This window comes from Entelurus aequoreus, linkage group LG14 (assembly GCF_033978785.1).
Source record: "Entelurus aequoreus isolate RoL-2023_Sb linkage group LG14, RoL_Eaeq_v1.1, whole genome shotgun sequence".
In the NCBI taxonomy this organism is placed as follows: Eukaryota; Metazoa; Chordata; class Actinopteri; order Syngnathiformes; family Syngnathidae; genus Entelurus; species Entelurus aequoreus.
This window is the reverse complement of record NC_084744.1, coordinates 36637152-36651250: the sequence shown is the minus strand read 5'-3', so window position 1 is coordinate 36651250 and position 14099 is coordinate 36637152. Positions and strand designations below refer to the sequence as shown.

Here is a 14099-nt window from a genome sequence, read left to right as displayed (position 1 = left end):
TTCATTATAATGCATTATGTGACATGTTGTATTGTTACATTACATCATATATTATTTTACATTATGTTATATTTTGTTACATTATATTACACTACATTATATAACATCACATTATACTATATTAAATTATATTACATTTTGTTGTATTACCTTATATTATGTTATGCTACGTTATATTATGTTACGGTACATTATAATGTATTAAGCTATGTTACTTTATATTATATTACGTTACAATATATTATATTATGACACTTTAAATGATATTGTATTATGTTAGGTTTTTTTTACATTATATTATATCACGTTATAGTATAAATTAAAGATAGGAATGTTCCACAACCCTAAAATATCAGGAGAGCCCAGGCTATTTTTGGTCCAGGATGTGCATCCTGGCATATTGGTGGTAACTTTTCCTTTCCTTTAAATTATAAATACTAAATTTTGATAATTTAAATAAATATTGGTTTGATGGCACTAATTGCAGGGGGAATAAAAGAGTGCTGCAGCGTTGAATTCAGCAGAGGGTGCTGTCACACAAGTCAATTCACTTAAGGTTTTTCAGCAAGAAGATACTTTGACAAGGCGTGATGTTATATAACTACACGGTTTGTAAGTACAATACTGCATACAGTATGCCTGTAATTGTTTATTGATGTGTGAACTGGAATTTAAAATGACAAATAGGCATTATTGGGGCTTTTTATGGGTGCTCCCATCATCTACTGTATTGTTGTTTAGAGTTCGTATAGAGCCTGTGACAGTGCAGTAGAGGACTAAAATATAGTGCTTTTTGTACAATTTCCTTGTAGATCCTCTCGATATCATGTTGGCGTCCAAGCTAGTAATCTTTTATTTATTACAACTTAGCTTGATACAGTTTTGACTGTATTGGAGATAAGTTTTGGAGGTATCTGTGAAGACTGAGACCGGCATACGTTTTGGAGGTATCTGTGAAGACAGAGAGTGGGGAAAGCCGAGACAGATTAAAGTAGGGGTGGAAGAATATAATTAGCCCAAGCAACAGAAGGGGATTTGTGCTCCACCGGCTGCCTTCTTCACCAATCCTCCTGGTTTCCTCTACGGCTAGACTGTCAATAGTTACACTTGCAATGAGGTATGTGAATGCACTGCAGTGTGTGTGTTCATGCAGAGATGGGCCCATCCTCGGCTTTAGCGTGAGAGTTGACCATTTGTGCGCAGTGACTCAGCTCTTCGTTCCTGCCGGCTTTGCACTTAAGTCCTCGATGTGGATCTGTAGGAGACGGCGCACTTGTGTGGCGTGCGCTGCGGCGGTCTGGCCCTTGCAAGATGCATGCAAGAGCACGTTGTCCTGATCCTGCGTGACCCAGAAGAGAAGAGGCTTCTCTGGAAGTTTGTGAGCGTTTGAGATGTCTCTGCATGAGTTCTTGCGGGAGAGCGGTGAGGCGTCCCAACGGATCATGGGCAGGCTCAGTCTTATAATACAGAACTTGGACATCTCGGGACTTGGTTCTTCTTTTCCTTTCGGCCCTGGCAGCCGCAAGAATTCGTGGAGAGACTGGGACGGTAAGAGGAGAGGATGCAGGCATTTCACAATGAAGAATACGTAAATCATTGTGGTAGCTAAGGTTATGTTGTGTTGTTTGTAGAGATGTCCCGATCCCAATCATTTGAATGGGGGGCCGATATTTGTTTGTTTTAACAGATCGGTGTGTAGCGATCTTTATCAAATTGTTTTCGGTACATTGCTAAAGATTGTACTCACGTGTAAGATTCCTTCAAAAGGGATGCACGCTCAGGAAGACACAATTACATTTACGGATACATGTTACAAACATGCAAGAGTGTGTGTCTTGCCAGACCACCGGCTCGAATTTGAGAGACCGCTGCAACAAACGAGTCGTATAACTCTTATCTTTACCTGCATTTTGGAAAATAAATACATTTTAAGGTATGTCTAATGGAACACCCAAGCAGGACAACGCCGCTAAAGCTTCAATGTAAAGTAAGCATTAATTGATCCAAATGACGACACTATCGATACCTAGTATAGTGTCAGTGTATAAACCACTGGTGTTCAAACTTTTTTTCACTAAGGGCCGCACCCTAAAAATTAAACAATGCACAGGCCTTTTTGAAATATGTCATTTTAAAAGCCAATACAATATATACCTTTTTAAGAAAAAAATAGCCTGCATGTCAGGTTTGCGTTATTAGTTGTGGTGCATGTTAAATATTGAACAGATAATTACCGTGTCAATATGAAGAATAATGACTTGACAAAGTTCACAGTGATAAATCCCATAACAATAAAATAAAAAAACACTGAAATGAGGCTAGATTACACGTACTGTGCTGTAGGTGACTTAGGGTGAGCAAATTAGAGAGGCTGTTTGCAACATTTACACAAATGCCTAGAGGGTGCCAACTTTCCAGTGTATTTTACACAGTATATCCTGCCCTCTCACGGCTTCTCGTATGTAATCACATACGTACGTAACACATGCACATGCATTAGCTTTAGGTGTTCCATTTATCCATCCATTTTCTACCGACCGCTTGTCTCTTTCAACGTGGCGGGTGCTGGAGTCTATCTCAGCTGCATTCGGGCGGAAGGTGTTGTTAGCTAATAATAGCAATTTGGATAGTTAGCATTAGCTGTCATTGAATGTGTATTCTATCATAACAACAACATGGCCGCAAATTATTTGTCGCATCTCTTGAACTGCTTTTGTATGTGTGCACGCGCTCCTCGCATGTACTTGTTGTCGTGACCGCCGTAAACCCTAATCATCAAACATTTTATTACACAAATTTTGTAATTGTGAAAAAAGACAATTATCAAACAAATGTGTTCTGGTAAATCACCAATTGTAACATAAGCCAGCCGGTGGGGTTCTTGCTATATTTTTTGCTTTGAAAAATGTTACTGTGAGGAAGTTGCAAACAGCACCTTTGAGTCTCTTACTCGTGTTGTAAACCTCCCCTATGCGCATGGCATCGATTGTGTGAGACTCCTTCACTGTCTCAGAGGAAGACATTTTGTGTGCCATTTGCACCGCGTGTTCTGCAAACATTGCGCTAGGAAAAAAAACAACATTGCGCTTTAACACATTAAACTTTATCAGCCACCAGAAACACCAGCACCGCTACGACAGTGTTTTGAAAGTCTACGAAGACAGCTGCTGCTAAAGAAGCTGCCCTAAAGCCAGCCACAAAGAAAGGTGTGCGTAAACTACATTTAAAAAAGTATAAGTTAATACATAAGTTAATCAGTTATCGGTATTGTAAGAAGCAGGAACTTATCTGTATCGAATCAGCTTGAAAAAATATATATCGGGCATCCCTAGTTTTCAGCGTCAACATTTCAAATTTTTCACGTAATTTACACATATTTGCCCTTTATTCCACTTTTAAAGTGTTTTTTTTGTAATGGTATTTTTAGAATGTGTGTCGGTGGGGCGTTAAAATATTTGCTGCAGTCTTTTTATTATTTTTGTTTCTTAGTGTTTTTTGTCACTTCTGCAGTGGTAGCACTAATTGTACATAGGCGTTCTTTTTCTTCTTTTAGTTTTCTGGCGGCACACAGGCGTTGGCATCGACTTCCATCTTTTTAACAAATGGGGAAAGGAGGAGTGATGTATGCCCTAAAGCAAGTCGGCATATTTGTAGTTTTTTGTGTGGCTGGGTTCCTGCCACCCTCCTAAAAGTTGTTAAGTGCCAGTGAAAGCGATACAGACCTCCCCAGGCCATGACAGAGGTGTCATTAGACTAGTTGTAAGTCGATGTATTGTCCCAAAAGTTAGAAAAATATTTTATGAAGGTTCAAAAGTTACTTATTGCTGCTTTAATAAAATAAGATTTATAATAAAGTGTTTTTGTGTTTACTTTAGTTCGGCATTTTCAGTGTTATAATATAATATTGTCAAAGTATCAGATCGGGACCCGAAATCGGATCGGATCTGAGGCCAGTAGTTGTTTGTGGATCTAAATTATTGGTAATGCCCAGTTTTAGCTGTATAATTTAGTGGGATTTTGCACATTGTACAATTTAAAACTGTCATATTTTTGTGTAACTTACAGAAGACTGTTTTGCCTTAAAATGGGAGGTGATATTTTAATCACCAACTGTTGGCTTTTAAGTTAAAAAAAAAAAAAAGAAGCAGTTAAATGTTGGTGCAGGTCTGGATATGGGGGCTCAAAATATATTGCCATCATACTGATCCACTTACATCAGGGACTAGTGGGGGCAGTAGCGCACCAAATCCAGCAGATGTGTATAGCTGATAAGTACGATGTTTGATCACTATTTCTAAGTCTGTTAACTGTCGGTGCAGGTCTGGATAAGAGTGCAAGGATTGTATTTTGGTGGATGCAATGATGCACCACATCCAGCCGACACTTGTAACTAGTAAGTAATTTTACTGTTCAAAACAGTGAGAAGCAAATCAAGTTTTGATTGCAATTTGCTGGCTAGTTCTAAAAAAAAAAACTGTTGAATGTCGGTGCAGGTCTGGATAAGGGTGCTAGGAAGTCTGCTTGCATCTGGGCTAAGTAGGAAGTAGTGGTGAAAAAGAAGCTTTGTTTTTGTGCAGCGGCTGGTACTCAATTTGTAATGCTCATTACTGCCACCTACAGGACTGGGGTATAATCGCCCAGCACATTATTTATTTTTTATGTATTTGTGTCATATGGCATACTTGCCAACCCTCCCGTTTTTACCGAGAGACTCCCGGTATTCAGCGCCTCTCCCGATAACCTCTCGGCAGAAATTTTCTCCCGACAAACTCCCGGTATTCAGCCGGAGCTGGAGGCCACGCCCCCTCCAGCTCAATGCGGACCTGAGTGGGGACAGCCTGTTCTCGCGTCCGCTTTCCCACAATATAAACAGCTTGCCTGCCCAATGACGTCATAACATCTACGGCTTTTAGAGAGTAGAGTGCACAACTGCGCACACAACAAGGAGACGAAGCAGAAGAACGAGGAAGTTACAGACATGGCGACGCCGTCGACGAGCAAGACGAAGAAATACGCTTGCAAGTTCCAAAACGAATGGAAACAAGAATTTCAGTTCATCCAGGACAGTTCGAAGGGGAAGGGGTATGTAATTATGTTGCCTGTACATTTTGTAGAACATACTTCTCCGTTGAACACGGTGGCCGAAATGATATACTCATTCATGAACGGAGAAGTTAAACAGGACAATGCTGCCATCTACTGGATAGCCTCCGGCACACTGAAATTCAAGTATTTATTTTATTTATATGTATAATAAAAAAATAAAAAATAAAAAAAAATATATATATATATATATATATATATATATATATATATATATATATATATATATATATATATATATATATATATATATATATATATATATATATATACAGTATATAGCTAGAATTCACTGAAAGTCATGTATTTCATATATATATATATATATATATATATATATATATATATATATATATATATATATATATATATATATATATATATGAAATACTTGAGTTGGTGAATTCTAGCTGTAAATATACTCTCCTCTTAACCACGCCCTTAAACACGCCCCCCCCCCCCAACCACGCCTCCCACCCCCGACCCCCCCACCCCCCAACCCCCACCTCCCGATATCGGAGGTCTCAAGGTTGGCAAGTATGCATATGGATTTTAAATTTTGGGCCTTGAGCAGGTTTGAGGAGCTAGAACAGACATCATAGTCAGGACCACTTCTTATGTTTGTAACATTTCCAAAAAATCCTTGCTCAAGCATATTGTTTGAACCTCACCATCAGATAAGTGTTTTAGGAGAAAGTAGACTTCTCTCTCTCTCCCTCGCTCTGTTTTTGTGTGTCCACATGCGCGTGTGTCACGCATACAAATGAGCGTCTGCTCAGCCCTTTTTGCCATCCTTTGGGCTTTTCTGCTGCAAAGACAGCAGCTTCAATGTGGTGAAGGAAACGCTTGGTGCTCTGCTTGTCTCAGTGTTTCCACTCTGAGACCTTCCATGGTCCTTGCAAGACGCAGGGCCGGAAAGAATGGTGAGGAAATCCAAGAGGAATGCTTGGAAATGGGAAAATGGGATTCCAATGGCCACCCTTAAGTCACGTAAGTCAGAAGAAATACTGATTTTTTTGTATTACTTATGCTGTGGCTTCTAATGCAAAGTGAGTCCTTTTTCTGCTGTGCACTGCAGTACTTCAAGGTAGTTTTTAAATATTTATGGGTGGTCTTTTCCTGGAAAAATACAAGGTGGTCTAGTCTACATTTAAGAGTCGGAGATGACTCTGTAACGTAAACGCATTCTAGGGGTTGTTTACACAAGAACAGTGTATTCTTTTTGACTACGACATTTAGGAGCCTGTTAATGTTTTAACTTGAATTCATTGTTGTCTTGGTTAGTCTTTTCATGCCAAAATTGTTTTGTTGTCTGGATAATGCACACTTTTGTAAAACCACTAGGAAAAAACTAAGTGATATTGCCAACTACTGGCCTTGCAGAAATATGTTAGAATTTTCTGTTATTTTTGTCTGCTCGGCAAACTTAGATTCAGACTCGTACACATACATACGTTTATAAGACTGCAACATTTCAGTTTAAAAAAGAAAAATCTGGAAAAGGTCTAGACCAGTGTTTTTCAACCTTTTTTGAGCCAAGGCACATTTTTTGCGTTGCAAAAATCCGGAGGCACACCACCAGCAGAAATCATAAACTCAGTTAACAGTTAAAAGTCATTGTCGCAATTGTTGGATATGACTTTAAACCATAACCAACCATTCATCAATATAGCTCTTATCTCAAAGTAGGTGTACTGTCACGACCTGTCACATCATGCCATGACTTATTTTGAGTTTTTTGTGTGTAGAGTTTTAGTTCTTGTCTTGCGCTCCTATTTTGGTGGCTTTTTCTCTTTTTTTGTTTTTTTCCTGTAGCAGTTTCATGTCTTCCTTTTGAGCGATATTTCCCGCATCTACTTTGTTTTAGCAATCAACATTTCAGTTGTTTTTATTCTTCTTTGTGGGGACATTGTTGATTGTCATGTCATGTTCGGATGTACATTGTGGACGCCGTCTTTGCTCCACAGTAAGTTTTTGCTGTCGTCCAGCATTCTGTTTTTGTTTACTTTGTAGCCAGTTCAGTTTTAGTTTCGTTCTGCATTGCCTTCCCTAAGCTTCAATGCCTTTTCTTAAGGGCACTCACTTTTTGTTTATTTTTGGTTTAAGCATAAGCATACTTGCCAACCTTGAGACCTCCAATATCGGGAGGTGGGGGGGGGGGGGGGGGGGGGGGGGTCGTGGTTAAGAGGAGAGTATATTTACAGCTAGAATTCACCAATTCAAGTATTTCATATATATATATATATATATATATATATATATATATATATATATATATATATATATATATATATATATAAATAAAAGAAATACTTGAATTTTAGTGTTCATTTATTTACACATATACACACACACACACAACACTCATCTACTCATTGTTGTACTTGAAAGTACAATGCTTTGTTAAGGGTTGAATTGTCCATCCTCTTTCTATTCTCTGTCACTATTTTTCTAACCATGCTGAACACTCTCTCTGACGATGCATTGCTGTGTGGCACGCACAAAAGTGCTTTCATCAAATGCACGAGAGTGTGGAATCTTCCATCTCTCCCTAGCATGGCCCAAAACCGGTCAATCCTTGCTTCCTGGGGAAGATCTTCCCTGGCAAGCAATTGGTACTCCAGTATTGTACCCGGAGGCTGGTCAGGTCCAATCGCAGCTGCGGCAGACTTTTTTTGGGGGGGGGCGTGGCCTCCAGCTCCGGCTGAATACCGGGAGTTTGTCGGGAGAAAATCTCTGTCGGGAGGTTGTCGGGAGAGGCGCTGAATATCGGGATTCTCCCGCTAAAAACGGGAGGGTTGGCAAGTATGGCATAAGACACCTTTTTACTTGCATTTACAAAGCAATTAGCTACCGGCTGCCACCTACTGATATGGAAGAGTATTACACGGTTACTCTGCCGAGTTCTAGACAGCATCGACACTCAACAACAACAACACACAATTTGCAGACTATAATTGCTGGTTTGCAAAAAATGTTTTTAACCCAAATATGTGAAATTAGATCATCTCCCACGGCACACCAGACTGTATCTCACGACACACTAGTGTGCCGCGGCACAGTGGTTGAAAAACACTGGTCTAGACAACATGGTTTTAACCAAAAATGTTAAGTGTTTCAAAAGTTGGATGCGAGAAGTTAAAATTATTTTTTTACCTCTATCACGTACGCTACTTTATATTAGAAATGGCAACAGTGCAGGATGCATGTGCGTGTACGAGCTAGTCTGCCCCACAACCAGAGGATAGAGAAAAAGAAGAAGCTTATCGACTACAGTGCGGACTACCATTGCGGACTCATGCAAAGCACTCTGGGTAAATCTCTACTGTATATTGGTCATTCGCTGACATCGCCAATGGGAAAAATGTCACATTTTAGGCTAATTCCAAACGGCTCGATTGTAGAAAGTTTGAAGGAAGGCAAGATTGTTTTATGAATATCTCCGCAATGCCTCCCCGGTTTGATTTCACATTTTCGGGACATGTGCAGATCCCAAATACACAAATACAGGTACCAATATTAATATAAGTTGGTTTTGCATAATAGTTACCCTTTTAAGAAACCTTAAAGACTCTTTAACTGTAAACTTATACAAAAAAAAAAATATTCATTGCAGTGATAGCCTTATACTGTAGGTACTAAAAATATGTATCGCCAGCTACTGGCCTTGCATGCATACGACAGTGTTTTATCTTAATTTTGCGGGTTACTATGAACACTGAGCTTATTTGTGTACCTTTTTTTGACTAACTCCCCTCGAGACAAGCATGTCTTCAACCTGTCGCTTTTGATGTTTACGCTCCCCGTTTATAGCACTTATAACCTTGTGTGTAAGGCTGCAGCTAACGATTATTTTTCTATCGATTAATCTATAGATTATTTTTTCGATTAATCGGTTAATCTATAGATTATTTTTTCGATTAATCTATAGATTATTTTTCCTTTTACCGATTAATTTTTTTATTCAAAATGAAGATGAAAAAATAAATGTAGGCCCGTTTTTTCAAAAGGCATGGCTTTTATTTACAAAAAAAAAGAAGTATGGCCACTCAGTCAACATTGACAACAACATGACTAAATATTCTGTAACAATGTAAACATTTAAAACTTTTAACATTTAACAAAATTAAAAGTAGCTTATTTGCTTTTTAATGTGCAAATATAAAAGTCAACATCCAGTGCAAATCTTAATATTCTGCAATAGTATAAGCATTTCAAAAGTAAAAGTATTGCTTATTTTGCTTTAAAATGTGCAAAAATAAAGATAAACATCCAATACAAAAAAGTGCAAAACGAAATATTCTGTAACAACAGTGTAAACATTTCAACAAAAGTGAAAGTATTGCTTATTTGCTAAAATGTGCAAAAATAAAGATAAACATCCAATACAAAAAAGTGCCAATCTAAATATTCTGGAGCACTGTAAACATTAAGTATTGCTTTTAAAATGTGCAAAATAAACATCCAGTCCAACACAGTACACAATAACCAATTCTACTCATTCCAGTGAGTGACTAACAGTTGTAATGAAGAAAGGTTAGCATGTGTACATGTTTGGTTCTTTTCTTGTTTACAATATTCCCAGCAGCTGAAAATAGGCGCTCAGAAGGGGTCGATGTGGCTGGAACTGAGAGCTAATTAGCCTTCACCTCAAGCCAGGACTGCGAGCGAGCTGAGCTGCAGTTTATATTTCTAGAAGGTCAACGGGCTCATAGTGATGTTACTAGTAGTTGACTGGGAGGTGTTTATTATCATTTGGGGAGAGTCCGCTGCCTGATGCTCACCTGCTAAACACCTATCTGCTCCACGCTGAAGCGCTGACTACATGCGCTCTGAATACACACTGCTGATTGGCTGGTAATGCTTCGTGTGTACCAATCAGATGGTTGTGTGGGTGGGACAATGCTGCGTGTGTACCAATCAGATGGTTGTGTGGGTGGGACAATGCTGCGTGTGTACCAATCAGATGGTTGTGTGGGTGGGACAATGCTGCGTGCTGAGACAGACGCAGAGGAGCGAAGCAGCTTAAGACTTTAGCAGCTAAAGTTAGCTTTAGCTTAGAAACTCGTTCGGTACACCCCCGTACCGAACCGAAAGCCCCGTACCGAAACGGTTCAATACAAAACACGTACCGTTACACCCCTAGCAGATACAAATGACACAGTCATGTTTTTGTGTAATGATGACAACGTATGCTCGCGCGGACGATTGACTAGTTGATGGTTTTCTTTTCAAATGTTCGTTCATAGCCGTTATGCTGCTATGATAGGCCATTTCTGCTCGACACAGTGTGCATAAAACAACATTATTAGGCCGTTTATTGAAATACTCCCACACTTTTGACCACTTTTGGCATGCTTTTCCCCCCTCGCTCGCACCGCTCGCATCGTCTGCTTTGATCGTCTGCTTTGCGGTCCGCCATGACGGTAGTGTGACGTAAATATGCGACGCGTCGACGCACAAAAACGGCGTCGACGTATTTACGTAACCGATGACGTCGACTACGTCGACGCGTCGTTTCAGCCTTACTTGTGTGTACCTTCGATTGGTAGGAGCAAACTAAAAAACCCCATCCATACACACGTGATACACAAGCCTTGTTCAAACCTTACAGCTGAATTAAGAGTGGACTGTATCTTCTTATACAAGTCACTGAACTTAAATTGTCACATTGCAGTAGAGGAACAGTGCTTTTCTTTGAGTGTCTCTCGAGAATTTGTTCTTTCAGTAAGATAGTAATAATGGAGTCTTTTGAGGGGTGTAAACAAGGCAGAGGGCTCTCAGTGCTTAGTCAATGGTTACAGGGGGATTCAGGCTGTTTAAATGGAGGCTTTGTACTTTTAGTTCCACAACTTTGAGATAATGTAGACGCTGATTGAGTAGGACAATGTGTAGCGACCACCTGATTATGTTACTTCATCCAACCTGTGCAGTGCAACAGCATAGAAAACAGGCAAACACAACTTTGTTATCAAGATTTCAAACAGATGTTTCATTAGCTACTTTTACATATCCTCCTGAAAACAAGTGTCCTCTGCTGTAGATATTTGTGTTTTGCATAACTGGGCTATTTTGTTCTGAAATGTGTAACTCTGACAAAAGAAATAGACCACAAATGGTCTGGAGGGAGGGCTCAAGAGCGCTACAGGGTGGCTTTTGTCTGCTAATGGGAAGGTAACCTGAGGTATAGCACAGGGAAATAGCACAGCACAGTTACGGCAGGCTGGAGAGCGCTTTGAATGTGGCGAAGGGGAAGAAGGGAGGGGTCCGAATGAGAGGGAACCTGTTGTGATGACTTGATCGAGCGCAGTGGCAGAAAAGAGAGCGCCAACAAACCGGTATCTGTCGGATGGAAGCAGAGGAGATGCCCGATTCCGGCTCCTTTGCAGACGTTGAGTTGGACTCTGGGTTTTGCACAGAAGCGGACTGTGAGATAAGCCCTGCAGGACTTGAGAGGATAAGTTCAGATGAGCTTCAGGAAAACTTTGACTCTGAAAAAGAGAATTGTTCAAGAGAAGATGGATGGAGGAAAGATGAAAAAGGAGGAGATGGAGGACCAAAGGAAATGGAAGCGTTGGATGTGTGTTTGCAGCCTACAGAGGAGAGCTGGGATCATGTCTGCATTTCTCTGGAGGAAGTTGAAAAATACTACAGATTTTCCCGTTACTGCCACTGGTTGAGTGGTAGGTGTTGTATATAGTCTCACTCTCTTGGCCACTTTTTTAGGTACTCCTGTACACAGCAATGACAAGTGTCATTAAAATAGCAACAGCATTCAAAGAGTGCAGACCTCCACCAAGGCCAAACAGTGATCATCACTATTTGTTTGTTTGTGTAGTTGAAGCTAATCTTTATTTTCTGATTTTGAAACACTTTTTCTTATATGTTTATACAGAAATATACTGTTCCAGGGACAAACTGGCTTAATATTATGACAGGTAAAAGTGTTGAGACAACGCTGGAGTCTTACTGCTTTGATCGTGAGTCCGCTTGCGTTGCATCACTTTTGGAATTGTTTTAAGGTGCAAAAAAGCCAAAGAAAAAGCAAATGTGTAGTTTTTTGTTGCCATGTAGTGAATGATGTGAGCTTTAGCTATATGCCTTTTATCTCTACAATCTACAGTTGCCATCATTTTACTAAGCCCTGAGGCAACGCTTGAAATATCCTATGAAATAATTTAATTTGTGTCTCATTTATTGGCTTTATCAAGCACACTGCCTCCTCTGTGACTGTAATCCCATAATACAAAATGTTTTGCCCTTGCCCTCCTCTTCTATTTTCGGGTGTGGTCTCCACTATTCCTAGTTAAATAGTTTCAAATTGAACATGCATTGGCTCAAATAGCTACAGTCATTAAAATCAGTGAAGAATCTGTTTTTCCTGCCCAATCTCGGCTCCACTCGAATGTGTGTCAGTAGTAGCAGGCGGTCCGGTCCAGGTGTGTGACTGACCCACTAACATTTGACTCGTACCCCCACAAACGTGAGCTGCACGCTAATCCCCCGCCGTCGGTAAGCTCTTCAAAGAACATTAGCGCCTCAAACAGCAGGTGGCGTGTGTACGTACGCATGCGTGTGTTATAGGCCTGAAATAATTGTATCTGGTTTTGTCAATACAAGTGCTACGTCACAAATATTCAAATATAGTTAAGATCGCCTGCCTTGTGGGTGTGCTTAATATTAAAATAACGTTTTACGTTACACACAGGTACTTAATGACACAGTGTCAAAGGGTCCTTGTGACATCACTGATACTTAGTGATGAGTAAAGTAACACATAAAGAGGTCTGAAACCTGACACTTGGAGCCACAATAGTAGCGTGGTTTCACTGTAACGTACTATTGTGATGGCTTGTTCCCATTCTAATGGCTAGCAGGGTTTGGAACGATGCGGTTCGCTGGTGTGGATGCCGGTGAGTAGTGCTTAAGCTTGTTAAGAAGCTGCACTATACAGTAAAGCTAATTAATTTGTACAGCAATGTAATCAGCATGTACACCATGAAGTATTATAGTTCAAAAATACATGAGTTAACCCAATGAGCTTTGTGAAATGTAAAGTATCTAACTGGCACAAATATCACATTCAAATAAAAGCAAGTAATTACTATTTTATGTGTGGCTATCGCCTAAATGCACGGGCTTACCTGGGCTGAAGCCCAGGAGCCCCCCACCCAATAAGGGCCCCCAATTTTGATGGCAGTATTGCGAAGCTGTCTGGTGAATTCCAGACAGCTCAGCTTCGTAAAGAGATTGTGTACTCTCTGTCTCGGCTGTGTTGCTTTTTCCTACTGCCTTGAGCGGGATGTGAAACCGGGTCGCCGGTGTGAGAGGCCAGCGTGCTGACTACTGAGCCACTGTAAAAGTAATAGCAATCTCCCAAATCACTATTCTTGAAGTTGACTGGCTTCTCTTACACTCGCAAGGAGATGTATTCATTAACAAAATAATTTTGTTAATGAATAGTATTTAAAATTGATAATATTTTTGCCTTGTTGCTGTTCTGTTAAAGGCCTACTGAAATGAATTTTTTTTATTTAAACGGGGATCATTTCGCGATATTGCCATATTTTTGCTGAAAGGATTTAGTATAGAACAACGACGATAAAGATTGCAACTTTTGGTATCTGATAAAAAAAAGGCTTGCCCCTACCGGAAGTAGCGTGACGTAGTCAGTTGAACATATACGCAAAGTTCCCTATTGTTTACAATGATGGCCGCATGAAGTGAGAGAGATTCGGACCGAGAAAGCGACAATTTCCCCATTAATTTGAGCGAGGATGAAAGATTTGTGGATGAGTAAAGTGCAAGTGAAGGACTAGTGGGGAGTTGAAGCTATTCAGATAGGGAAGATGCTGTGAGAGCCAGGGGTGACCTGATATTCAGCTGGGAATGACTACAACAGTAAATAAACACAAGACATATATATACTCTATTAGCCACAACACAACCAGGCTTATATTTAATATGCCACAAATTAATCCTGCATAAAAACACCT

General features: G+C 40.0%; 1 protein-coding gene across 1 annotated transcript in view; it reads left to right on the top strand.

Annotated features, from left to right (window-relative positions):
* Window positions 1-1065: 1065 nt before the first annotated feature.
* The window catches only part of LOC133664825 (guanine nucleotide exchange factor DBS-like), a 49687-nt gene continuing 36653 nt past the window's right edge, over window positions 1066-14099 (top strand). Inside the window, 1 exon segment of the mRNA XM_062069760.1 lies at window positions 1066-1548. Coding sequence (XP_061925744.1) covers window positions 1392-1548 — 157 coding nt within the window. The 5' untranslated portion in view covers window positions 1066-1391.